This window comes from Atractosteus spatula, chromosome 18 (genome assembly GCF_055471065.1).
Source record: "Atractosteus spatula isolate fAtrSpa1 chromosome 18, fAtrSpa1.hap1, whole genome shotgun sequence".
Taxonomy (NCBI): Eukaryota; Metazoa; Chordata; class Actinopteri; order Semionotiformes; family Lepisosteidae; genus Atractosteus; species Atractosteus spatula.
This window is the reverse complement of record NC_142723.1, coordinates 7,543,692-7,569,198: the sequence shown is the minus strand read 5'-3', so window position 1 is coordinate 7,569,198 and position 25,507 is coordinate 7,543,692. Positions and strand designations below refer to the sequence as shown.

The window sequence follows — 25,507 nt, the reverse complement described above, 5'->3', positions numbered from 1 at the left end:
GGTTAATACAAATCGACTGTAGGCAGTCAGACATAGACCCTGGTAAAAAGGTAAGTTTGAAGGCTAGATTTGAAGAGAGTTAAAGAAGATGCCTCTCGTAGAGTCTGAGGAAGGTCATTCTACTGGAGCAGCAACAGAAAAAGCACGGTCACCAAAAGTCTGTGCTTTAGTCCTGGGGACAGTGAGAAGAGAACTGGCCTCAACTGAACAGAGCCTACGGGGGGTGGGGGAAGTGTAAACATGGAGGAGCTCAGAGATGTGTGATGGAGCCAGGTTGTTTAGAGCCTTGAAAGTCAGCAGGAAGACCTTGTATTGAATACATGGCTATATAGGCCAGCAATGCAGAAACTTTAGTATAGGAGTGATATTCTGCCAGGGTCTGGTGTGAGTTAGCAGTCTAGCTGCAGAGTTTAAAACATATTGCAACTTGCTGAGAAGAGAGTTCGGGAGGCCATACAGTAAAGGATTTGAGAAATCAGGCACTCAGCATCAGACATCGACACAAATTGATATATAAAATCAGTGTTTAAAAAATGGGGTACGGGGTAAAATTAACATGATGTAAAGGTTTTACAAATCTGACCCTTTGTGTTTTATAACAGAAAGCTGGGCAGAAAGCTTTCAGGCATGTGTACCTCTGTGCAGACAATGACTGATAACATGGTATATCTATTCAGCAGAAGCTAAGATTGGTTATCTGCCTTCAGGCTGAGTTTAAACCCCAGCTGAGCAAGGGACCCTCACTTTGGCACCCCACTTACAACTTAAATCACCCCCAGATTAACATATCCATAGTGTGATATATCACATAAGATCAATACAGCTCCTTTATAATCAACACTAAAGAAGAAAATAGTTGTGTAGCTCAGATCAGACCTTCCACTAAACAGGGAGAATAACAGAGCCCCCTGCTGGTATTATAGAGGTATTATAGAAGGTATTATATAAAGAAACTGACAGTCTCTAGCTTAGGTTTGTGGCCAATATAAGATATTTTTCAAAAATTAACATATTTTACATCCTTTCCTGAATGGAATTTTATCAGACAGAATCAACTCTTAAAAATCAAAAACAGTGTAGTGGGTATTTCTTTGGACTCACGACTGGTGGATTGTTGGTTCAAGTCCCTGCTGCAGACTCTGCAGTTGTGAATTGAGTGAGGTACTTTATCCCCGTTGCTCCTGTCCACCCAGTTATTTAATTGGGAACCAGCACTGCTGGGGGAGATTCTGTGATGGACTGGTATCCCATCAAGCAGGAGAGTCTTGTGCTCTCTGATTGCTTCATGCCTAGAAACCAGGTTAAGCTCTGACTTTATAAGCCATTGTGTGCAGCTCTAATTTAATTGCATACCTTATCCAGGTAGTTTTATGTCTGTGTTTTTAAGTTCATGCTCAAACGATGCTTACCCATTGTCTAATTATACTTAGCCCTTCTGCCAGCATTTCTGAGTCAAAAAAATAGGCTGCAATAGACCATGAAAATTGTACGGAGGAAGAGTGTTCCAGTTAGTTGTTTACTGAAGGGATTCTGATTTTTCTTTTATTTCTCCTAAATAATACTTGGAGAACTAACAGACATCAGCAGGAGGAAAAACAAAAATAAATGTGTCATAAAATGAAACACAGCTTTTCCTAAATATAAAGAGTGAGCAGAATTCCAGATATTTTAACATTCAACATCTTTAGAACACGCTTTGAATTTAATTTCATTGTGGGATGTTATACCTGTCATTTCATGTGTTACCTGTTATTATTGGTCTTCTATTTACTTTTATATGTAATTAGTTTATTTTTATAGTAATTATTCTTGGAAATATGCAGGCAGAAGCAAGGTGGTACAGTCATTAGCATTTCTGTCTTTGGCCCTGAGTTCACTTCCTGGGGTGCTGTCTGGGTGGAGTTTGTATGTTCTCCCCATGATCACACGGGGATATACTGGATGCTTCGGTTTCCTCCCACAGTCCAAAGACATACTGGTAGATTAATTGGCTTCTGGGAAAATTGGCCCTGGTGTGAGCGTGTGCATGTTTGTGACTGTGTGTGCCCTGCGATAGACTGGTGTCCTGTCCAGGATGTGTCTGTCCTTGCGCCTGTTGCTTGCTGGGATACCCTCTTCTCTCCTGCAACACTGAATTAATTCATTTGTTAGAAAATGGATGCATAATTGTAATACACAGGATTAAAATAGGTAGATGATTTTTTTTCCAATTGCACAATATGCAGTGGGAAATTAATATCAATAAAATATCACAATATGTTAGAGTTTTACATTGCGGTATCAGGAATTTTCAGACTGTCTGTATTTTGTGTAGTTTTTTTTTTCTTTTTTGAAAAAGATTCATATCTTTATGAAGACAGTAAACTTTGAATGCCAAGACAGGATCCACAAATTCTTCTCTTTTTTACTGAACATTGACATTTTTCAAGCTCCACGAAGAGTTTTTAATGGCTTAAGAGTAATAATGTTGCTCATCTTCAAAGAAAATTAAAATCAGGAAGAATGCTGCACAATGTTCCAGATGGATTAGACTGTCTCCATGTCACAAATATGAAGCTCTAAGATATAAGATCAGGACTTTGTGCTTTAGCATTAGGCAAGTGTTTTGTGAGAGTCTGCAGACATCTTATCACTTTTTATATGTCTAGGCAAATTCCAGTGCAGTTCACACTCAATGATCCAGTTCTCATCTTTAAACATTTCCTAAGACTACCAACTTTTACAATATCCTTTTTCAGACATCCCATATCCTACCCAATGTGGCTGTGTCATATAGTTCCATAATGTAAGCAATCCCAGCACATCCAGTTCTTAATTACTAAAGTCTGTGTAATGTCTTTGGCTGTGCTTGAGCTGTTTTCCATCTTTGGACAACTACCAGTTCAAGTTATCCCTTTGTATAACCACAGCAAAAGAACACAAGAAAGGTTCAAAACAAGAGGCCACCCGGCCTTTGTGGTCCACTTGGTTGTTAGTGGCTTCTTGATCCAATGCCCTCATCCAGCCATGTCTTGAAGTACTTCAAGGTATTAACTTCAAGCACATGGCTTGGTAGCTCATTCCATACTCCCACAACCCTTTGTGCAACGAAATGCCTCATATTCTTTAAATGCTCTTACACTTAGTTTCCACTTGGGTCCTCTGCTTTATGTTTCACTGTCCACTGCATGGACTCGATACTTTTGGTGATTGTGAGTATTTTTATGTACATGAGTACTGTATATCCAGGGATCTCATAGTTTTCTCTATTCAAGATTTAAAAAGTTCAGTTAAATTCAGCCAGTCATTGTAATACATTTGTTACAGCAAATGTCCCGGTTCTGTTCTTTAAATCCCAGATTACATCTAATTGTTTTAATTTTTATAGATTGATTTTATAGATTGTTTTTAACATCCAGCAAGCAAATTCTTGCATTTGTCTACATTAAATGTTATCTGTCAGGTGTTTGCCCAGTCTTGATTGTTATCTAAATCTAAATCTTTTCTATATCTAAATGTTGTCTAAATCTTTTGGAAGTCTACATCATTTACTTGTTCTACAGTGTTAGCTAATCTCTCTAATTTGGTATGATTTGCAAACATAAGTGTTTACTAACTATATGAGAATCTAGATCATTAATATAAATTGAGAAAAACCATGGTCCTAGTACAGATCCCTCTGGCACTCCATTAATTACATCACCCCCAATTTTAACATTTATTCCTTATCTGTACTCTTTCCTTTCTACTTATTAACCAATTCTCAATCCAAATGCACACATTTCCCTTAATGTCAAGTGCCCTAAATTTGAGCATTAATCTTTTATGGGTAAACATTATCAAAAGCCTTAAGAAAATCTAAATACTCCAAATCATATCCTTTGTGTGTGTCCATTACTGTTGCAGTTGTTTCAAAGACCTCTCACAAGTTGGTTAGATAAGTACCGTTTCCAAATCCATGTCGACTGTTTCCTAGGATGTTATGTCCATGGGTGATCATCTGGTTTAGTTCTAATAGGTGTTCCTATAAACTTACATGTAAGAGAAATCAGACTTATTGGTCTATAATTACTTGGGTCAGTTTTGTTGTCTTTCCTGTGGATGACAGTACAACAGCTATTTTCTAGCCCAAGGGTACTATCCTTGTCTTGGGTCACTGTTGAAAGCATAGCATCAATGGCTTCTGAATAACATTTCTTGTTATTCTGAAACTGCTTGAATGAAACATCTCTAATAACGTTTTAAACTGCTTGAATGAAACTTATTTCATTCAAAAAACATGATCTGAAACTTGCATGGTAGTGTGATGGGTAGCACTGCTGCCATACAGTTCCTGAACCCGTAGGAGCAAAAAGATTCAGTAATTTGACACTTATGTCCAACAGACACTTGAGTAAATCATTCATGTACTTTGAATTTGATCATTTCCTCTTGCAAGCGACAATAATAGTTTACAATAAAGTCAGCTAACCACCTCCTTAATGATTTTGAACACAGAGTGTCAATCTCCATATCTGAACCTCATTGTGCTTGTTCTGTGATAAACAAGCACATTACTCCCTCTATCGGATGGGACACACGAGTCCATCACAGGGATAAATAAACTGGGGTAAAGTACCTCACTCAAGGGACAACATCAGGGTCTTCAGTGGTGACTTAGACTCACAACCCACCAGTTATGAGTCTAGAGACCTACCCACTACACTACACCACCCCCACAAAATCATTAGAAGATCCATAAAATGTTAATGAGCAAGTTACTAACCCTTATGATGCAGGTTATATAAAAGAGTGATTTGCTCATCATTGCTTAGCTGATTTGTGATGACCCAGATCAGCCTACCTCATGTAATATAGATTGATCTCCAGACATTAATTGCTTTACTGAGGCACAGCAATGTGGATTTCATAAAGAAACGATATCTGTGCCACAACTTCAAAATAAGATACAAATTGAATTGTTTAGAATAAAATGGGTTCTTTTAATAAGAGCTACAGTATGTGTCACATCTCCCTTAATTTTATTCTGGTTGTTTGAAAATTTTTATTCTGGTTGCCTAGTGCCTTTACAAACAACAGTTAACTAGTAACTATTTCCACTGTATCAAATCTGGATTGTATAACAGCCATCACACCTCAATTGATGAATTGAATACTTTATCCCTTATCTATTAATCATGTCTGTGGGACTACTAAAGAGTTTATTAGTGAACCCTTTTCACTAATAATTAAAATAAAAGTTTGCCGGTGATGCCATTGTTGCCTTTGGTGATGTCATTGTCATGTTATGGCATGCTACAGAAGTGATACCGTAAGAAAAGTCACAAACAAGAAGAAGCCATTTGGCCCATTTAACTAATTCAGTGGTAAGTAGCTAATTGATCTGATTTTCTCATAGAGCCGCTTCTGGAAGGAAGCCAGAGTTTTAGCTTTATGTTTAAAGAACAGGGGGAAATAGCTTGTTCCACACTCCCACTGCCCTTCGTGTAAGGATGTGCCTCCTGTTCTCAATGGAGATTAACTGTCCACTTGTGACCTTTGTGTTTCACTGTTGATATTCAGGTCGCTGGTATTTCTTCTCCTTTTTCTCGTTGTTATTGAAAGTATGATTCCTGAAGTTTATTTATATTACAGTAAATGCTCATTGGAATGCAAGCAAAATTATTTTGTTACTGGTAAAGCTCTAATTGGAGATGAAAATTGGCATAGTTATGTGAGAAATATACTTTGTAGGATATAGTGCAAATTGTACTGAAGAATATATTGCTTTCTTTGTAAAGTAATGCTCAACAAGGTAACTTGCATTAAATCTGTGCATGGCATTGTTTCTACATACTCGTGCAACTAAAAACCTGCAGTTGCTAAAACAAACAAAGGGACTCTCTTCTATACCCATTAGTGGCAGATTACTTGATTTCATTTCTTTATGATTGACTTGAAAAAAAAATGGATAGAAGATAACATTCATGGCAGAAACAAAACAGATAACTGAATCTCATAAATCAAACAGAAATCTTGGAATTGGAACCGGAATCTTGAAACCCTTTTAGGCATAGCTGATTCAATTTTATTTTTTTGATAGATGTCCTTAATTTTATACTTTCTCATTTCATGTTCCTTTTATACTTTCTCAGTTCAATAAATTATAGCTCAATTGTCCACAAGGAATAAGCATTATATAAATTATCTTACAATCTCACATTATGAAATAATCATACACAACATAACATCAAATAAGCATTTCTAAATTATCCTATTTAGATATAAAACAGTATATAAAAGATACAAAACAGTAGATTGAATTGACAAACAGCTATGAAAGCTTTTCCTATTCATGCCTTAAAAATGGTTCTCAAAGAAACTCTGGTCAGTCATGGGTAAAATGAAGTCGGAGTGCTCTATCTAAAAATAAAGACAGCGAGAAATTTTCATCCAGAGATCAAAATGTCCTTAATGGATTTTTAGTATATGGCACTGTGAAGTACTCTGAGGATGATGTTTTTGATGTTGCGGAAATTATAATACTTTGTTGCAGTGCACATTTTGTAAAGTGCACTTTATGTTTGCTGATAATATGATATTCAAATTACCTTCAGCAGTGTCATGTGAATGGAGAGTTATGGTTGTTAAAGAAAACACCTGAATAATAATTTTAACCTCTGTATTATATGTGCATCTCCTGTGCATAAATTTCTTGCCTGCTATGCATCCACTTTGAGTTTCTTCCTCTGGAATAGAGGTGGCTGTCCTGTTATGCTTGTCCTCATAGGTAGGCTGCCGTCAAAAGAAACTTTTAATACATTTGTCCTCTAAGTCACATTAATTTGGATTTGGCCGATCTATTCAACAAAGCATTTGCAAGACAGATTTATTATATTCCTAATTGCAAAACACTGCCAACACATTTGCTTAACTCCCCTTTGTATCATTTATGAGGAACAGAACTGATATTCTCTTTTGTTCAAAGATGTTTCTTGATGTTGGTCTTTGCAATAATCCTTCAAAAGATGGAGGCCAAAGCAATATTCCAATCAGCGCTTTCCTGCCTGTTGTTGACACAATCTGTTCTGGCCACCTTGTCGCCATGGATACCAGACCTCGTCACATTTACGGAGTTGTGCTTTCTTGTTCAATGTGCCTTATTGTCTTGTTGCGACAGTCATGACGTTGGTTGTGTACAGTCGGTTTCTAAACCTTGTCTGCATCTTAAAAGGAAGGACGTAGCGAGGTGCTATGACTTCACAAGGAGCTTCATTATTCCCTTGAGCAAACTGCACTTCACCATGTATGTACTCTCTGGACTACGTGATGGAAGAGGAGCATAGAACTAAGAGCACATGAAAGACTAGGCCTCAAATTTTCAAAGCCTGATAAAGTCCTTGAAGTTGATAACCAATCCTCAAGGACATTGACAAGGACAACCCAGCAGACGACATCAGAACAAACATGGAAACATGACAAGACACAGATGGAAACTGGGTGGAAGGGCATTTAAAACAGAGAAATGAAGGCAGAGGAATGTGGAACAAGCTGTCCAGCCATGTTGTTTAAGCCGATACCCTGGCTTCCGTCAAGAAATGGCTTGTTGAGTTCTTCAGATCAACTGGCTACTAACTACATCTTGAAACCTTAGAAAAATAAAATAAAAGGGAATTTTCTAGCAATTCAAAGAAAAGTGAAACACCATGATGGAGAAATCTCAGGTTGATTTCCATCAGAGACAGAGATAAAACAGGACCCCTGGCAGAGACTGTTAATGTTGATGATTTGGGTAACCAGGGCTGAGGAAACCGTCCTCATTGCTCATTTTATCATAAGTGTATTTTTTTTTGTCAAAATTGTTTTTAACCTGAGATGGACTGGCATCCCATCCATCCCACTGTACCTTGCAGAGCCCATTGCTTGCTGGGATTAGCTATTAGAACTATTAGAAAATGGAAAGATGGATGATTTAAAGCCCTTCAGCTTAAACTGCCCAAGTGAAACTATGAGAAAAGTGCCAAACTTTCATTTCAATTTTCTTTACCGTGATATTTATAAACAATATTAGGGTAAAGGTGGCTGAGTATGAGCTTGCTGTTTTTGAATAGTGTGTTTTGTTTTCAAGCTTTAAAATTGGGAATTAATTCAATTAATTAATTGGGAAGGTTGACTGATTATAACATAGATGAAACAAAATGATGGCAAAGCATAGAAGAAAACTAACTTCAAACCTAAAACTGGGATAGATACTCAATTTTCAGCAGAACAAAGATGCATAATATAAGGACACTTGAGTAGCTTAAGAATAAGAAATCGAAAGTCCTTCAGTAGCTCAGCCAAAATCCTGACTTGAATCCTCTTCAGAATCTGTGGAAATACTTGAAAACTGCTGTCAGTAGGCGATCACCAAGCTACCTGAGACAGCCTCAGCAAATATATCTGCCAAGTAGAATGGGCAAAGATTTTACCAAGCCACTGTGCAAACTTGGTAGATATTTACCAGAAAAAAAAAACTTTCTGCTGTGGTTAGTGCAAAAGTTACTTCTACGAAATATTTGGTTCACGGGTCTGAATATGCAAGGCGTAAAGTAACATTTTAGTTTATTGTCTTTGTATTTCACTGACATTTATAGCAACCGATCTTACACTAGGAAGTATTGAGTTTGAGCATTCAGATTTTAAATAAAATATTAAGTTAAAAAACACGTTTGCCTCATTTTAGGATTTTATCAAATTTGACACCATAGACAGATGAATACTTTATGGTATGGTATGAATACTAAGGCGCTGTATATCTGTTAACAAATAATTTTCCACAAAGTTAAAAAATTACAACACGAGAGACATCTACTGGTACAAATAGGTAGTATCACAATGGCAAGTCAAATGATTATTTAGAGATATATCTAAATACATGTAAAGATTATTTTAAACAATGAATGGCATATCTCTCATGAGATATCTCTAAATGATAAATTGGCTAGCCATATATCGCTTCTATCTAGCGTGTCTACCAGTGGAGTGATCCCTCACATATCGCAATCGGCGTAGTTTGTAGTTGAATGAAGACTACATCTCCCAGTATCCCATGTGCGTGAGAAATGGGCGTCAGACGTTACGTTCCTCTGCGTTCCAATTTCCGGTCGGTAAAGACTGGCTGTGTGTGTTGTGTTTGTGTTGTGCAGGAAGCGAGAGGTATGTAGGCATACTTTTTATTTAAAAAAATAAAAGTGTAGACTCAGTTATGCGGAATTGCTTTGCTAAATAGCTGTTCTTCGCAACAAAATCCCATGATCAGTAACTACTCGCTTGTAGTGTCACTGTGACAAATGTTTGGTAGCTAAAGTTGTCTGACTGAAGACAGTGTTATGAGTTTACCGTCAAAAGAGAGAACAGCAGAAGTGGAAATGAAAGCAATAGTTAAACAAGTGGGTGGTTTAAGTTCATGTTCACCGCGCTTCTTTAAGGAAAGATTGAATAAAAAGTGTTGCACATGTTAGTTTGCGATAATTGCTGGAATGGAAAAAAATAAAGGTGTTATTTCTGTTAAAATTACTAATGACGCAGAATCGATTAATGTTTATACTGCTCTGTGGCTGTTTACTTTCCTTAAGTAAACTCGAAGAGGCTTCATATCCAAGTAACACTTTGGAACATCGGCTTAGCTGATGATCCAGGAAGGAAAAACGTTTGTCGTCCCGTGGTTGTTTGTCTTACTAAACTTGTTTAAATGCTTTTTGTTTTATTGTTGCCATCTTGAAAAACTGAAGCCTCTGTATGGAAGCACAGAATGTGTAACGTGGCAATAATGAAATAAATGAGCAAGGTGGTGGAAAACACCTAATATTTGTGCGTTACAACTGGGTCGACAGATTCGAAAAAAGGCTTAGATACTGCCGATTCATTTCTAGTTTTCAGGGATGTTACCGCTGTAGTTCAACAAAACGCAGTTTTGCCCAAGTTTGATTAAATTAACTGCGTTCGCTGCATTTGCATTTCAGAGCCGAGGACAGACTAGTTTCCAAGCGTATACAGATGTTTAGTGAAAACACCTTATTCATCTTGAACCTTTGAGCTACAGTGCAGTTTTCACATGCAGAGGAGGGTTCAAAATTCAGAAGCGGTTTTCAAGAAAGATGTGACTCACATACGAGACCCCATTCCTCTGGGTCCCTCTATTTCAGAGCTCCTGGCAAGATCTCTAGATGTGTTTCGGGCTTAATCTTTCTAGACAGCTACTTGACAAGACGCTTTTAATGTCTGTAAAATGCTTTGAAAAAGTGACCTCTCAAAACCTTTGCCTCACCGCTGTTTTTTTCCAGCGTGATTTGATGAGGCATTAAAATGTTTTTCGAGATTGCAAAAAGTTTCGGGAATGCTGGGAAACTTGAATGAATATTTAAGTGTTAGTTCCTTTCTCCGCACTGAATGTAGGCTGATCTTTGCGGGGGGGGGGTTCTTGTATTTAACCTCGTATGCCACCAGGAGTATTCCCATTGCACAGTGCAGTGTGTCCTTTCAGCAATACACGCCTGGCTCAAAGAAACAAGTTTTAAAGATGGGTTAAGCATTGTGAATGTGAACTGCATCACATGTTATACATTCTGATTGACGAATGTAACTCTAGAGTGGGGAGCTGGTGGGCTGGGGTGAAATGACAGCTGGGTTTTAGTGTTACAGTACAAGGAAAGAAGAGGGAGAGCTCTTGTTAAAACCGAGTTTGATCGTTCGCAAGGTGATCGGTTTTGGAAATGTAGCTGCAAGGCTGCACAGCAGGGTCATTATCAAAATTCCGCTTTTCCTCATCACTCTGTGTTGTGTATTGTGCCTTGGAGCTTGTCAGCCAGGGGCATTGATGCTGAGCACACTAACGTGACGTTTTGCTTTTCTGAAGTGTTCCTATTTGTTTGACTTATTTGCACGTTAAATCTGTCTGCTACATTTTTAAAATACAAATAAGATGTGAGAGCTCATCTTAGCAGCTTTGGGGTTTCATTGCACGTTTAGCCCGAGTTTAGCCTGGGGCAGTAGGTGTTCACTTGAGTTCTGACTTGACTCGTGCTTTGGCTAGATTTGGTTCCCCAGTTGGTATTGTTCAGATATAGTGGCAAAGTATTTGTAAATCATTTGAAGTACCCAGTACAACCAAATGTACCTAAACCTCCTTTAACAAACTGTCCAAAAAAATGAACTGCTCTGGGTTTCCACTTATTTTCGACTTGTGGCTTTTGGTTTTCAATATATGCAAAAAACATACAATTCCTCATAATATAATATTCCTTTGCTACATGGTTGTATTTTTGCTATCGGCAGTCTGTTTATTTCAGGCTTTTGTACAGAGTCAGGCAGCCACTTGTTGAAATGAGTTGAAATTGGAAGTGAATAGAAACTTTGAAATGTGTTTACCAGGAGCTTTACATCCGTTTAAGTTTCGAGATTATCGCCTTCAGCTGCTTTTGAGGTCTTTCTGTTACCGCGCACCTTTTTTTTTTCCTGTGCTGTATGACACCTCTGGCCTGTGCGTGTTGAGGCAGGAGCATGCCGAGGTGGTGACTCTGGGCCTGTGTGTGAGCCGGGAGGGAGCCTGCGATCATGGCTGATGGAGAAGGTGACGAGGAAGTGATTCACCTGGCTAGTTTCCACAGACATCGCGGAGAAGGTGGGTCTTCTCCCCCACACTCCTCAGTGCAGAAACTCCACTTCAGTTGCACCCAAAGAAGCATCGGAAACTGTAACATCAGTCTTTCCTGCTAAATAGTATAGAGGTGTGAGTAATGTCGGTCTCCTTTAAAATTTAGCTGCTGAAGAATTACTACAAAAAACACTTCTACTTTGGTATAGCATTGGGCATGTTGTTCTGTAGGTACATAGTAGGGCTGGGCGATATGGCCAAAAACATTATCACAATAAAAATGTTCATATCAGTCGATATCGATAATTATCACGATAAATGTCAAATCATTATTTCTTTCAAGTTTAAAGGCAGGTTTTTTTCTCCCGAATGAAAGTTGAAGAAACCAGACAGTTAAGTGGTAAATGAAACAACTTTTTATTTTAAGAGCACAACAAACACTTGCCAAACAGCAGAAACATTAAACAAATCTGTTAGCTGCCCGGTCTGCAACATGCACGCGCACTCGTGCGGTATTTTGTGCGCATGCGCAAAGCGTGAGCATATATATATCAAACTTTTGTTAAAATTATATCAAGGAAAATTATATCGTGATAATTATCGTTATCGGATTATCGCCCAGCTCTAGTACATAGGTATAGTACATTTTGTAAATCGAGTTTTTTTTTCCAGTACATTTAAATAGTAAATTCTACAAAATGATATCGTGGTGCCCAACACATTTTTAGGATGGCATACCATTCATTGGGAAGGCGGAAGTAAAATGTGACCTATAAAAAAAATCTGTTCTTAAGGGTGGCAATCCACAAAAAAGCAAATGTCTTTTAGCTACAGGGTTTCCTCCACGAGGAGGTGACTTGTGCCCACTTTGGTCTTAAACAGACGACAGGATTCGAAATGACCTGCTCATTACCATATCGGACGACTCGGATGATGAGCTGCCTGCACTGATGCCAAATAACCCAGCCCAGATCAAAGCAGAACTGGAGGATGAGGATGATGAAGAGGAAGATGTTGTGATTTTAGAGGTAAGTGGAAGAGTGTTATTGTAATAGAAGGCGCCATCTTTCTGATCACTCTGAACACCAGACATTAAGGTGACAGTTTTGCAAGACGCGTACGTTGGAATGGTTTAGAAAAACAAGTTAGTCACTTTATACATATAAAAACGTTTCTTCTATTTTCTTGATCGCTGTGAAGACAAATTTGCTTCTTTATTTTCATCAGAGTGTTATTGAGGTTGTCCTGGCGGACACGTAAAAGCTCCAATGACTTTTCTTATTGCCCTGCAGCCACTAAGACCGCAGCAGCCTCTGCGTCCAAACGTTATCCGCCCTGCTGCTCTGTGGGGGGGTACCCCACATCAGGAAACCCCTGAAAGACAAGGGGAGGCTCCCATGGAAGCACCTCATCCCCCTGCCGAGAGGCGGATTCTGCTTGCGCGTCGCAGGTTGCCACTTGGCAATGTGGACCTTGAATCAGGGAATAATGCCCTTAATGTCTTAAGCGGAAACCAGAAAGCCACACCTTCCAGTTCTCATGCCCCTCCTGTGCCCAGGCCTCACCCGCCTGCAGGGACTGAAACAACACTTGAGCAAGGACCTGCAGGGCGTGCTGCCGTTTGTAATGGCGAAGGTTTAATTGCAGCGATGCCTGAGCCGTCGGGTCATCGGGATGTCAGGCATGGTGTTCCACTGGGGAACGATCGCAGCGAGCTGAGGCCCCTGAATGATCAGCCCCACACAGACCAAGACAGGCAGGCTGGTGTGGTACCTAAAAGAACTGAACCACTCCATGTTCCTCTCCCAGCTCTGCCTGAACAGCAGCAACCACATGAGTCTCTTAGGTTTCCTCCAGCTCTTGGTGCTGCTGTTCAGGAAAACCAGCACCGGGCACCCCCAGGGCCTGTCCTGCACATCCCACTTGCTGTCAATCAAAATGAGCCAGGGGCACTGATCGATGATGAGAGACCTGGACCATCCATCCCAAATCCAGAATTGTTAGCTGCTCGGTATGACAGAGATCAGATAAAGTCACTAGTGCATAGAGTGGTAAGTGCCAGTTTTGTTTTTCCATGTGCATCAAAATTAGATCTGCGTTTCCCTAGTAAATTATGACAGGTCAGTCAATGTTGCCATTTGATTTTCACGGTAGAATTGAAGAGTTAACATTCATTAGTGTAAGGATGTATGTTGTTAAAAATAGGAATTTGTACAAAAAAAGGCATTGGAATTCTGTTTTTGTTTTTGTTTAATTATACTGCTTGTGCAAGTAAATGAAATATTCTCAATATATTGAGTGCCTCAGTGACAGGAAGACTGTCCAATTACGTATGTAAGCAAAGAGCATGTGTAAAATGAAAGTTTCACAAAAAATAAGAGAGTTAGCTTGGTATATTTCAGTTGTTGTTGCTCTACAGGCAGATTTCTTTTAAGTCTAAGAATAACAACACCGTATTTTCCTCTTTCATCCATCTGTCTAGGCTGAGTTTTTTCCTGATATAGAAGAAGCATATGTAGAAGAATTAATTAAGAGTCATGATTTAAACGATCTAAATTTGTAAGTATACCTATGCATTTTTTGCTTGTTTGCGATGAAGCACAATAGTGTTTTATATTGAAGTCATAAGACACTTGATTAATGCTTCTGTTTTTTTTGCAAATGGATTCATTTATAAATATTTTTCAAATATACCAAAAACGTTGGTATGCTTCCAGATAAAATTGCACTTTTATATATCAAGACCTGTAGTAGATATTTGTATGTAGTCCCCAGTAATTAAATTGGACAATGCAAATTGAAAGAAGAATTTAGAATAATAAGCATTATTATTGTTTTTGTTAAATTATAGCTGTTTGGAAGAACATGTTTGTTTTTTTTATTTTTGCAGAATTTGCAACTTTTTGTTAGAAAACCCCAGTTATCCAAAGAAGGAAGGGACCTCAGTTTTGAATCAGTCAAGTATTCTTCTCGAAACGAACGAGGATGAAAACCAGGTGAATAAGAGCAGTTTGCTATGTTGATTATCTGTATTCCATTTCTTAATCTTCTGTTTGATTCCTTTGCTGCTAACTCTAGCTATCCAACAAATCTCTGCGGGGCAGTTCTAGCAGTGATGTAAGCACCAACCTTGACATCTGTGTCCTAAATTGCACAGGCAGATGTTTGAAGCTCATATTTTTTTAAAATTGCTTTTTTGCTTAATCAGAAAAGTAAACGTCACTTTTTCCATGTTTGTAACAAATGATATCCCTTTTATCTGTAATATTGTCACATTAAATATTGTTCTGTTGCCGAAAAGCTTAGCTTGCAATAGAGATTTTTCCATGTCGATGAAGCCAAAAGCATGCAAGCCTAAAATGCACATAGTTTTCAGTGACAATTTGACAATTATTGAGCAATCAGTAAGTGCCATATTTCTGCATATTCACATTAAGAAAACATGCTTAATGATCTGTAAGGTTCGTTACCAATTCATGTTAAAAATTAATAAATGATTGATTTCTGCATATTTTCATCAACAACAAATGTCCTTAATTATCTGTAATATTACTTCTGCTATCTTTTCCTTACAAACTCATATTTGTTTTGTCTTGGGTGCTTTTGCAAGGTTACAGGAATTGATGTATTTATTTTTCTTTATCTATTATCTGTAATCTAGTTCTTTGCCCTTTCCTCCCCCCCCCCTTTTTAGAATAAAGAGAATTATTTTGATTTCTCCAAACTGGACGCCGTAGACCAACGCACAGCCGTTCAAGCTGCAGACCTCCTGATGGCTGATTTCAAGATGTTAAGCAGTATGGATATCAAGTGGGCTCTGCATTCTCTTAGAGGACACTATGCAATTACACGCAAGGTAACCAACAAGTTTCCCATTCTATAAATGATTCATATGTACTTGCAGTGAAAAGACATTAAAGTAAATGTTTTTAGTTTCCGTATCACAATGCTAAAATTTGATCTTGGAGAAATTGGAGGTGTAGTTCAATTTTTGCTGCCTAGGGAGCAGCTTTCACAGAAGATGGTGTATTTGCTTGCTGTGTGAAAGGTCCATGTCCTTTCAGACAAACAGCACAGTGCGGGGAATGATGTAAGAGATGTTGGAGTGACCCAGCAGTTAGCAATGTCTCCCTGGCCTTAATTCATGTAATTTTGACCTCGCAGTTAGAGGACTGAGAAGAAAATGACTTGTCTGTTTTCCAGGCCTTATCTGATGCCATCAAGAAATGGCGGGAACGCTCTCCTGAATCCTCAGGGAAGAAGAAAAAACGAAAAGAAATGAACCAGTTTTCATACATAGATTTCAAATTCGAAGAGGGTAATTCTGGCTTGTGTTTTCCTGGCTTGTCAGTCTGTTCTGGATTTGTCTTAAGAGCAGTAGTGAGATAAGATCTCATCATCCCTGCAGATGCAGTTGTCATTTCAAACTTCGCTGTTTTCTGGCATTGGTGATCATTTACGTTGAAGCTTTTGAGAGTTTATATACTGTGTTCAGATGCAGTTGGAATACATTTTTTAGGCCTTGTTTTCAAATTGGCTATCAAACACTGCATGGAAAATGCTAACGTGTACATTGGTAATAATGTGTTGGCTGTTTCCTGTGAAAGAAAATCATGTGTTTATATCTTAGGTACGACTAAATTTGAGAGGCGGATGTTCTTTCTGGAAAACAAGAGGAGACATTGGAAGTCATATGACAAGCGTTCTCTTCACCCATCCTTGCAGAAAGAAATTACATTCTACGAGCAGAAAGCTAAAGAAATGGCTGAGGTTTGGAGTGCACTTTAAACATTTGTCTGGCAACCTTATCATACACTATAATGTGAAATATTCTATGATTCTGATTGACATTTAAAATGCTTGATAATGCAATATTTGATTTCTCATCTTCTTGATGTAGATAGAACTAGTTGTTTTAATTCTGCTTTCTTCATAAGAGAGTTTTAGAATTACAATGCAATATTAAAATGTGCAAACAGATGCTTCTAGTTCTCAAAGTGTAATTGAGCTGTACAGATATGACTACTAATGTTTTTTAATATGCACTCGTATTAAATTGCATTGTTCTTATTATGCGTTTCGTGCTGGTCACTGTTTTTTTTTCCTCTCCCTAGCATGAAGACTTCTTGTTAGCTCTACAAATGAATGAGGAGCAATATCAAAAGGTATATTTCAAAATATGTGCAAGATGTGGGATTGATATTGAATATACTGTACCTTTACACTTTTCTGTATGATCTCCACATAAATGACTGATCTGTATGAAAAATTGCAACATTCAGTGCTCAGAAACATTTCTGCTACTAAGACATAATTCAGATAGTCCTGTATTCATATGGGAGTTCTTCCAATTATGATTATACATACTTCCAGAAGGTGACGCTATATTAATTGTGTTACAGTTCTCAGGCTTGCAGGCTCTTACAATCACAAGGATTCTGTTGACATTGAAAAAAATGTAATGGTATTATGATCACTGTATCGCACTGCAGAAAAAGTGATTTTGTGCAAGGGAATAACTCCTCTGAGATCCTGTGAATCCTAAAAAGCCATTCCCTGTTTAATGACAGGATGGTCAGCTGATTGAATGCCGTTGCTGCTATGGTGAGTTTGCCTTTGAGGACCTGACTCAGTGTGCAGATGGTCACCTGTTCTGCAAAGAGTGCTTGGTGAAATACGCTCAGGAGGCTGTCTTCGGTTCGGGAAGGGTAAGTGCCCAAGAAAAATCAGTTATTTCTGGCCAGATAAAAAAAATGATAAAAATGAGCCAATCAAATACAAACAGTTGTAATTCATTGGCTATATAACCAATATCTTACAACTTCTTAAAAAGAGAAAAAAGTGTAGTTTTCACTGGATTTGAAATACCATTATTATTTGTTTTAATTGTTTGTGGATCATTTTTTAAAATCTTTATCTTTGTATATATACCTAGAATATTGTAATTTCATAGGGAGGACTATACTAATTTTTGCTACTTTCATAAAACAATTGTGTAATTAAACATGGCCATGACCGATCGTCGCTACGGACCTTAGCCGTCTCAGGGTCATGATGATGATGAATAAAACAGTAAGGAAAGTTTTTAGACGACTTGTTACATTTAACAGCATAATAGTTTCCATTTTTTTGTAATATAACTTCTTAAATCAAGAGGTTGTGCGCTCTTTATCATCTGCGGACATGACTTTGAACCTCCTGCAAGGTAGAATAAGTGCTCGCAGACTCTGACCCGCCCCCTTTCAAGCTTCAAGCCCCTCCCCTTTTAACACATCTCAGGCTGCATGGCCACATACCAGAGGCACAGCGCCGATTGAGAGAAAGGGCGCGTCCCTCACTAACAGTACCGCAAGCCTGCCAGCACCCGGGAGGCTGCTGGGCTCTCTGTATTTGCACATTCAAGACAGTCCTGGCTGACTAATCCCACAAAACCCCGAGTGGCACTCAGCCAATTGTGCGCCGCCGCCTCTTGGCGAGTCACAGTCACAGTTGGCTAGTAACCTGACCCAGGCTCCAACCTGAAACACGTGGGTCATTGCGGCCCAGCTCAACCAGAGAGGAGCCAAGAGTCCGTCGTAACTGTTGAATCAACAGATGCATCTTCTTTGCCCTGCAGTCGGAGCTGAGTTGCATGGACGGAAACTGTACGTGTGCGTTCCCAACCAGCGAGCTGGAAAAGGTGCTCCCAGAGAACATCCTGTGCAAATACTACGAGCGACAGGCGGAGGAGGCCGTGGCGGCAACCTGCGCTGATGAGCTTGTCAGGTCAGTTCACATTCCAGATCTCTGAAGTAATACTGTTATTTGACAGGCATCAGTTTGCTGTGCAAGATGATTGCATGATCATTAGGTTATCTAATAGAAATCTGTATGTGAATATTAAACAGTTTTTGTTTGAGGTTTGAAATTGTAGAGTGCAAAAGGTCTGTGCATTCAATTCATTTATACTGCCGATTTTATAAACTGTATACACATGTATGCTGGGATGTTAAACAGAGATGCGTTATGGATCATAATCCCTGTCCTGATATGACCCTCTGTCTGCTTGCCATCTTTCCTGAAATAACTGTGCCTGAACACACATCTTGCTTGTGTGTAGTCAAAAAAAATTCTCACATTATAGGTTTTAAGTAAGTATATGAGAATTCAATTGGAACAAAAACCAGGAGGTGAACTGTACTTTCACTGTAGTATGGTTAGGACAGCACCTAGGTACTTACTTAGGAAAGTACTTGTCAGAAGATCGAGATCGTTTTTGTAAATACGGTTTCTGTCTTTCCTGTAGGTGTCCGTTCTGTAACTTCCCAGCACTGCTTGATAAAGAAGTATTCCTCTTCAGCTGCCCTAACCCTCGCTGCCGAAAGGTAAGGCTCAGGTGTCTGGCAGTATTGTACAATGGTTTATCTTATACAAGAGCTTCTGTGGAGCAATCAGAGCTATAAGATCAAGGAAAATTTGGACAGTAAATAGGCTTAATGGTGTTAAATCTGTAACATTCAAAATGCTTAAGTGTTTAAATCCTCATTTTTTACTATGGTACAAGTTGACAATGATGATTTAAGTACCTAAGCATTTTGCATACATAGACTTTAGGGTGCATTTAAATTTCTGTATGGTCGCCTAATGTAACCCTTTCATTCAGAAAGAATGAAATACCCAGCATCTCCACTTGATGGAGCTGTGGGACTGTGGAGAGAGCTGTGTGTTAAATCTTCACTTTGAAAAAGTCCTTCTGATTAGGTTAGGATTGAAGAACATATGGTTTTTGTTTGTGTATTGCAAATGTATGAGCACTGGTTTTTGTCATCAGTCCTGTTAATAGATTTTCGAACATTTCTAAAAAAAATGGAATCGGAACCGCTTCCCGAGTTTTCCAAATTAAGGGAATGTTCTTGATTCCTTTGCTAAGTAGAGTTTTGTGATATGTGCCTCTTTCTAAATGTCAGGTAAATTCTGGAGTTGAGGGTTGTCAGTGTGTAACTGGTTAGCTCGCAAACTTATGTGACTGAATTATATCCAAAGATTCAGTAACAAACCTCCAGTAGTTTATATAGATGGTACCAAAGTGTCACCTCTGTTGTTAGTAGAAGTATTGAACTAGAAACATGAAATATTGGGGGAAGGTCTTTTTGGATGGCATCTTAGGCCAATGTCATCTCTAGGGGATTATGTGATACTGACATTTTCATTATTTTTCTGCTGTATGTATTCTCATGCCATAAAAAGATAGACTATGGAGAAGAATATTGTATTAATCACTGCCGGTTCAGGCCCAGAAATCTGTAAAGCTGCTTTGTGACAGTGTCCATTGTAAACAGCGCTATACAAATAAAACTGAATTGCAAATTGATTTAATCCATTGCTTTCTTTAGAGTAATTGCATCTCCAAGGATTGAGAATGTTAATGCAGTTGTTATATTCCAACAACTGTAGGGAAGTCTGTTTTTTCATTTGATCAAAAGAACTTAAGATATCTTTTGTTTCTAAAAGCTGCACAATATCTGCTTCAATGTTTATTAACTTCCACAATCATAGTCAAGTAATACTGCTGTTTTTGTTTCATTATGTATGGATGCATAGATGTTCTCTTCTGTAATCTGGACATGTTTGGATATTGACTTACCGTCAGTAAAGATTATTGCGGTTTTTACTCAGTTGTCATTGTAAGAAACAGATTGTGGAGAGACCTGTCCGTGGTGTTTTGTGTGCAGTTGGCTCAGTGGTTGGGGTTCATCACTTGGTCAGCAGCTGTTCTTGGCAAGTCTCTTTACATTATTTGATCCAGCTGCAACCCTGATGCTTTGCATTCAGCTCTTAGCTGTTTTGAAAACAGGCGATGTCAGATAAACCCAGGTCAATACAGTAAATAACTTAAAAGACTGGGTCACCCATCTATGTTTCCCTTTTGTACTGAATTAAACTTTAGAACAGCTTGGCCATTTAGTAGTTAATGCCCATCTGCGTTCCGCCCTGTGACACCTTCATGGTGTTCGACACACAGAGCTTTGTCATCTCCACGTGGAGGCTGCTGTGCTCTCTGTCCGCCCTGCAGTTAGGTGCTGTGTGCAGCTGTGTGCATTTGGCACAGCTGTAATTCTGATTGTGGACATGCTCAGAATTTCAAGTTGGAACTGGGGTAAAATTACTTTATGTGTTATTAATTGAAAGTGGAGGGTAGGTTACTGTACAGAAGGCTACAACAGGGCCATACAAGTACTAACGTAGTTGTCAGATTTGGTGTGCAGTTAGCCATATGTGGCAATTATGACTTAGTGCAAAAAGGTTAGGTTAAGTCATGTATTGGGAGTGCTGTTGTTTTTTCATGTGGTTATCTTTCCTAAGCTAATGCTGTTTCTGGATATATGTTCCACTTACTCTCTGTGGTTGTACTCTGCTCTTTTGTTCTTGGCCTTGCTGTAGCTTAGTTCTCAGTGACAGATAGTCAGATGCAGGTACTTTGACTTGATAAGGTTTAGATTCCTTTAATACCTAATTGCTCTCGTCAAAGGGTGTTTTCTTTTGATTTCAAGCACCCTATTGCAGAGAGCTGGCAGATGGCCTCAGTGGGGTAGAGCAGACGTTATATGCGCTGAAAGCAGGATATGTGGTTAAGATTCAGAACAAAAGTTTAGTTGTTTTTTTTTTTACATTTATTGCTGGTGGGGGAGGGTTTTGTGAAATATGTTTAACATAAAATGCATTCTAATACAATGGAACTGAAAAAGAGTGGGGAAGTATACAAAACTGGAACAGAGATGTACTGCTTCATTCGCCAAGCTGAACTGTTCCCTGTTCCTCTTTTTTACACAAAGACACATTAATGTTTTATGAGATATTAAAAGGGTATTTCTTTAAATCCAAATGAATCTGTTAAAATTACTTTAACACTTTTAATTCATTAAGATAGGTGGTGCACCTGTTTAGAAAAGCCGTCTTGTCCCTACGTGTACAGATGACAATAATGTGGCCCTCAAGGAAGTGAAGCCTAACCCTGACCTCACTTGTATCACTGTGAATGGGGTTTCATGCATGGATGGGTTTGCATTTAGTGTATTCAAATGCTTTGCCGCTGTAACAAGATATGGTTTTACTTTTCTAGGAACATAAATAGGGAGGTGGTTTGGCACAGAATCCGCTTTTCAAATCCTTCCTTCCTTTGTTCTCTGTGTTTTCTCCTGCATTTAGAGAAATGATGAACTCACGTAAAGCAGATGGTATTTACAATGCTTTGCAAAAGAATTCATACTCTTCCAATGATGTGCAATTGTGTTGAATTAAAAATATCTACACTTTTGAAAGTGCATGTTTTTAATGAGGACTTGAATAATAAACTTAAAGGCATAAGTTGTCAGCCCTCTGAGTCAAGACGTGGCAGAGCCACCTTTTGACAGCAATTACAGCTGCACGTCTTTAGGATAACTGTCTACCAACTTTCCATACCAGGGTGGTGCAGATTTTGCGGATTAATTTTGTTCCAACTCAGATTGGAGATCATGGATGGACAGCAGTTTTCAAGCCTTGCAACATTTTCTATCAGGTTCAAGTCGGGACTTTGACTGGGTAACTCAAGGACATTTGCTCCTTGTTATGGCACTCCAGTGTAGCTCTGGGTCGTTTGTCCAGCTGAAAGGTAGATTTGACTCCTAATTTTAGATCTTTACCAGACAGAAGTAGATTTTTCTCTCTGATTTACCTGTACTTTGCTCCATTCATTTTCCCTTCAGTTTTGACAAGCTTCCCAATCCCTGCTGATGAGAAGCAGCCCCATAACCCAATTCTGCCAAAAACCATGCTTGACAGTAGGGATGGCGTTGACTGGGTGATGCTCATCGTTGGGTTTGGGCTAGATGTTACACTTTGGAATGAGTCCAAAAAGTTTGGTTTGCCTCGTCTGACCACAAAGTCATTTGCAACATGTGTACAGTGTCACTTAAATGCTTTGTTGCATTCGGGTTTTGCAGTAATACTTCATACTCGTATCTCTTCCATAAAGGCCAGCTTTGACCCATAGATATTTTCTCCCATCTCAGCCTTTGAACTCTGTAGCTCTTTCACAAACACTATTGGCCTCATGTTGACATCCGTCACCAGTTTCCTCCTTGCTCGGCTGTTCAGTTTGGAGGGACAACCTCAATGTGACATACACTTTCCACTTAATGATCTGCTTAACTGTGCTTAAAGGAGTATTTCTTCTGTCCCTTTCTTCCACCTTATGCTTGAGTTGTTTTGAAAGCTCCTTTGGTCTTCAGCATTGAAATTCATTACCGGACTGAGAAACCTTTGTATAGACTGGTGTTATTCTGAAATTTTGTGAAAGATCATGGCACAGGAAGACCATTCAGCTGATTGTGAGACGTGTCAAAGTAATGTGCACTTGAACTAATTTAGATTTGCCATTTGCTATGATTTATACAGCAAAGGGGGTGAATACTTATGCAATCGGTAATGAAGCTTTTCCTAGCTTTTTTGCTAACCATTTGTTTTGCTCAAAAATGGGCTTGAGTGTTCAGAATTTGAGTTAATATTCACTTTGGAAAATGTGTTTCGTATTTCAACAATGTGACATTACTGGAAAGATGTTAATACTTTTGCAAGGCCCTGGATACAATTCTTTCAAATATGAGGTTACCTCCCCGTGCACATTAGAACTTACTTTCTCCCATTATTTCTTTCAGCAGTTTTTTGTATCTTTATACTGTCATTCAGGATGAGTTCATAGGATATCCTGTCTTTGTCAGGCCTTTAGTTTAATTGTGATGCCAAGCTAAGTGGGTTGATTTTCTTATGGAATAATTTAATGGGAAAGAATACATTTGCCTTAGTCATCAGGAGATTCTTAGCTTATCGCTACATTTTACTTCCAAGAGCGAAAGAAAGTTTTCCCATCATGAGCAATGACAGTATGTCTGAGTGCCATTACGACAATGTAAAGAAAACGTAAGATTTTTCACTTGATTTAAAAAGCATGTGAAGTGACAGAATTGTATTAAAAGCAATACATACTATGCTTTGTTTCGAATTAAGCTATGTGAATTTAAATGATAATTCGAAAATAGGTTTTCGTTCAACATTATATTTCCAATTGATTAAAGGAGCCTGTCAGGGGAATCTTTTACATGTATTCTTCCTTGTTCCGCTAGGAATCAGTAAAATCCATCTGCCTGATTTACATAAATCAAGCAAAACAGCACCAGCATATTTGATCTGGTAATCTGTCTCTCCCTTATTAATAACATTTAAAGGGAATTCATATTTTTATTTGCTTTAGCTGTAAATAGCTGCTTGGTTCTGTCTAAGTGTTTTGCTGTTTTCATATGATTGAAATCTTGTTTTTGCCTGTTACTTGTTCACTGTTTTTGTAAAATAAATTTCGTCTGCAGGCCGCACTGCCGATGTGAATGCATGCTAGAGCTAACACTGCATGACCCAGAGTGGGTGTCTCTCGCTTCCTCAAGCCAGTTTCTACCATAAAAGGAGAAGGGAAGCTGTGTGAAGAGTCTGTGCTCTGTGCTCAGACTCAGACAGAGAGAGATGCTATCAACAGTCATTGAAGACTTTGTGGTTAGGTATTATATGGTTAACATGTCAAGTCCAGTTAGAGAGTTGTAGCTTTTTTATGTGTTACAGTTGCTGCTACTGGTGATATCAACAAGCTGTTTGAAATGTTTTTAGTCCTGTTTTTTTGCCGCTTGTGTTTTTAAAGATTAACATTTACAAGAATAATTATTTGAAGTTTATTTTTCTTACATTATTATTATTTTATTATTTTGCTTACATTAATAAGTGAAATGCTTTGTATTTTCCCCTGAGGACTATGGAGCCAGAGCACTCCCATTTTATTATATAAACACTAGAGTCTAAAGATGGTTTTACACTGTTGTTCTGATCACGGCAGAAACTGGAATTTCCAATTAAGCTTGTTCGCTAAGAATTGACCGCATTTTAAGGTAGAAAAACGGACTAGTGAGTATGTTTGCAACAGCCCTCAAGAAAAAGGAAGGTACCTAAAAATTCAGATACATGTTCAGCTCTTTTACAGGGAGTCTCATGTTTTGTGAAAATGATTGGTCAATCCATCTCTGAAAGTTACCTCTGTTAAAGGAAATGGTGACCACTCTTTTATCTGGGGGAAAGCAGCCTTTTTTACACTTCCTGTGCCAAGAGGAAGTGACACATTCTGTTTCAGTTGCAAACACCTTCCTTTAAAGCTCTGAAACAAATTTCCTTTTAAAGAATCAATCATTCCTCCAGTTGTATCTGAGTTATCAGTTTCTCATAGCTTTGCAATACAGCAGGCTGCAGATGCAGATAAAAAATAGGGATTTAAATAGTTCTTAGTATGTTTAAGTCTGATTAACCTTTTCACTTATAGCTTCTTAATCTGTTATGATTTTTATTATAAGTTCCTATGGATATGACACTTTTTTTAACTGTCATTGGAAATTCTATAGTGTCATGTGACAGTTTGTTCTTTGAAAATAATTTTAAATCTCGTTGTTCTGATTGTGTATGTTGACTCAAGTTGACTTCATGTCTGAAAAATTTGCCATCTTTTAAAAGTCTTCCATCAAGTGATGTTCTTGAACAGCAATATCCTTTTTTATTTTGATCTTTTATCCTTTTAATTATAACTTGATTGTTGAGGAAATCAGCAAGACTCAGTGTCTGTTTTATAGTGTAAGTGGTATGATGTCATATTCAAAACTGTAACGTGTTTTCCACACAGCATTTACTTCAAAAGACTTACAATTGAATTAGGCAACATTGGCAGAATTAAGGGATTTTAAATACAAACCAAAATACAAAGCAGTGCTCTGTGAATTTCTGGTTAACATTTTATATTGTAGAAGTCATTTTTAACTTCTATGTTTAACATAGTGGATATGTGCTATTCTCTGGATGGTGCACTAAGGA

At 38.3% G+C, this 25,507-nt stretch overlaps 1 protein-coding gene across 2 annotated transcripts in view; it reads left to right on the top strand.

Annotated features, from left to right (window-relative positions):
- Nucleotides 1-9,107: 9,107 nt before the first annotated feature.
- rnf216 (ring finger protein 216) overlaps nt 9,108-25,507 on the top strand; it is a 42,674-nt gene continuing 26,274 nt past the window's right edge. Inside the window, exons 1-13 of one of the 2 annotated variants that reach the window (XM_088937072.1) lie at nt 9,108-9,156; nt 11,496-11,620; nt 12,476-12,621; nt 12,886-13,644; nt 14,076-14,152; nt 14,484-14,589; nt 15,288-15,449; nt 15,797-15,911; nt 16,224-16,363; nt 16,708-16,758; nt 17,164-17,301; nt 18,210-18,358; nt 18,879-18,957. In XM_088937072.1, coding sequence (XP_088793198.1) covers nt 11,554-11,620; nt 12,476-12,621; nt 12,886-13,644; nt 14,076-14,152; nt 14,484-14,589; nt 15,288-15,449; nt 15,797-15,911; nt 16,224-16,363; nt 16,708-16,758; nt 17,164-17,301; nt 18,210-18,358; nt 18,879-18,957 — 1,989 coding nt within the window. In that variant the 5' untranslated portion in view covers nt 9,108-9,156; nt 11,496-11,553. Of the gene's footprint in view, nt 9,157-11,491; nt 11,621-12,475; nt 12,622-12,885; nt 13,645-14,075; nt 14,153-14,483; nt 14,590-15,287; nt 15,450-15,796; nt 15,912-16,223; nt 16,364-16,707; nt 16,759-17,163; nt 17,302-18,209; nt 18,359-18,878; nt 18,958-25,507 lie in introns of both variants that reach the window. The other variant, XM_088937073.1, reaches the window with a different exon arrangement.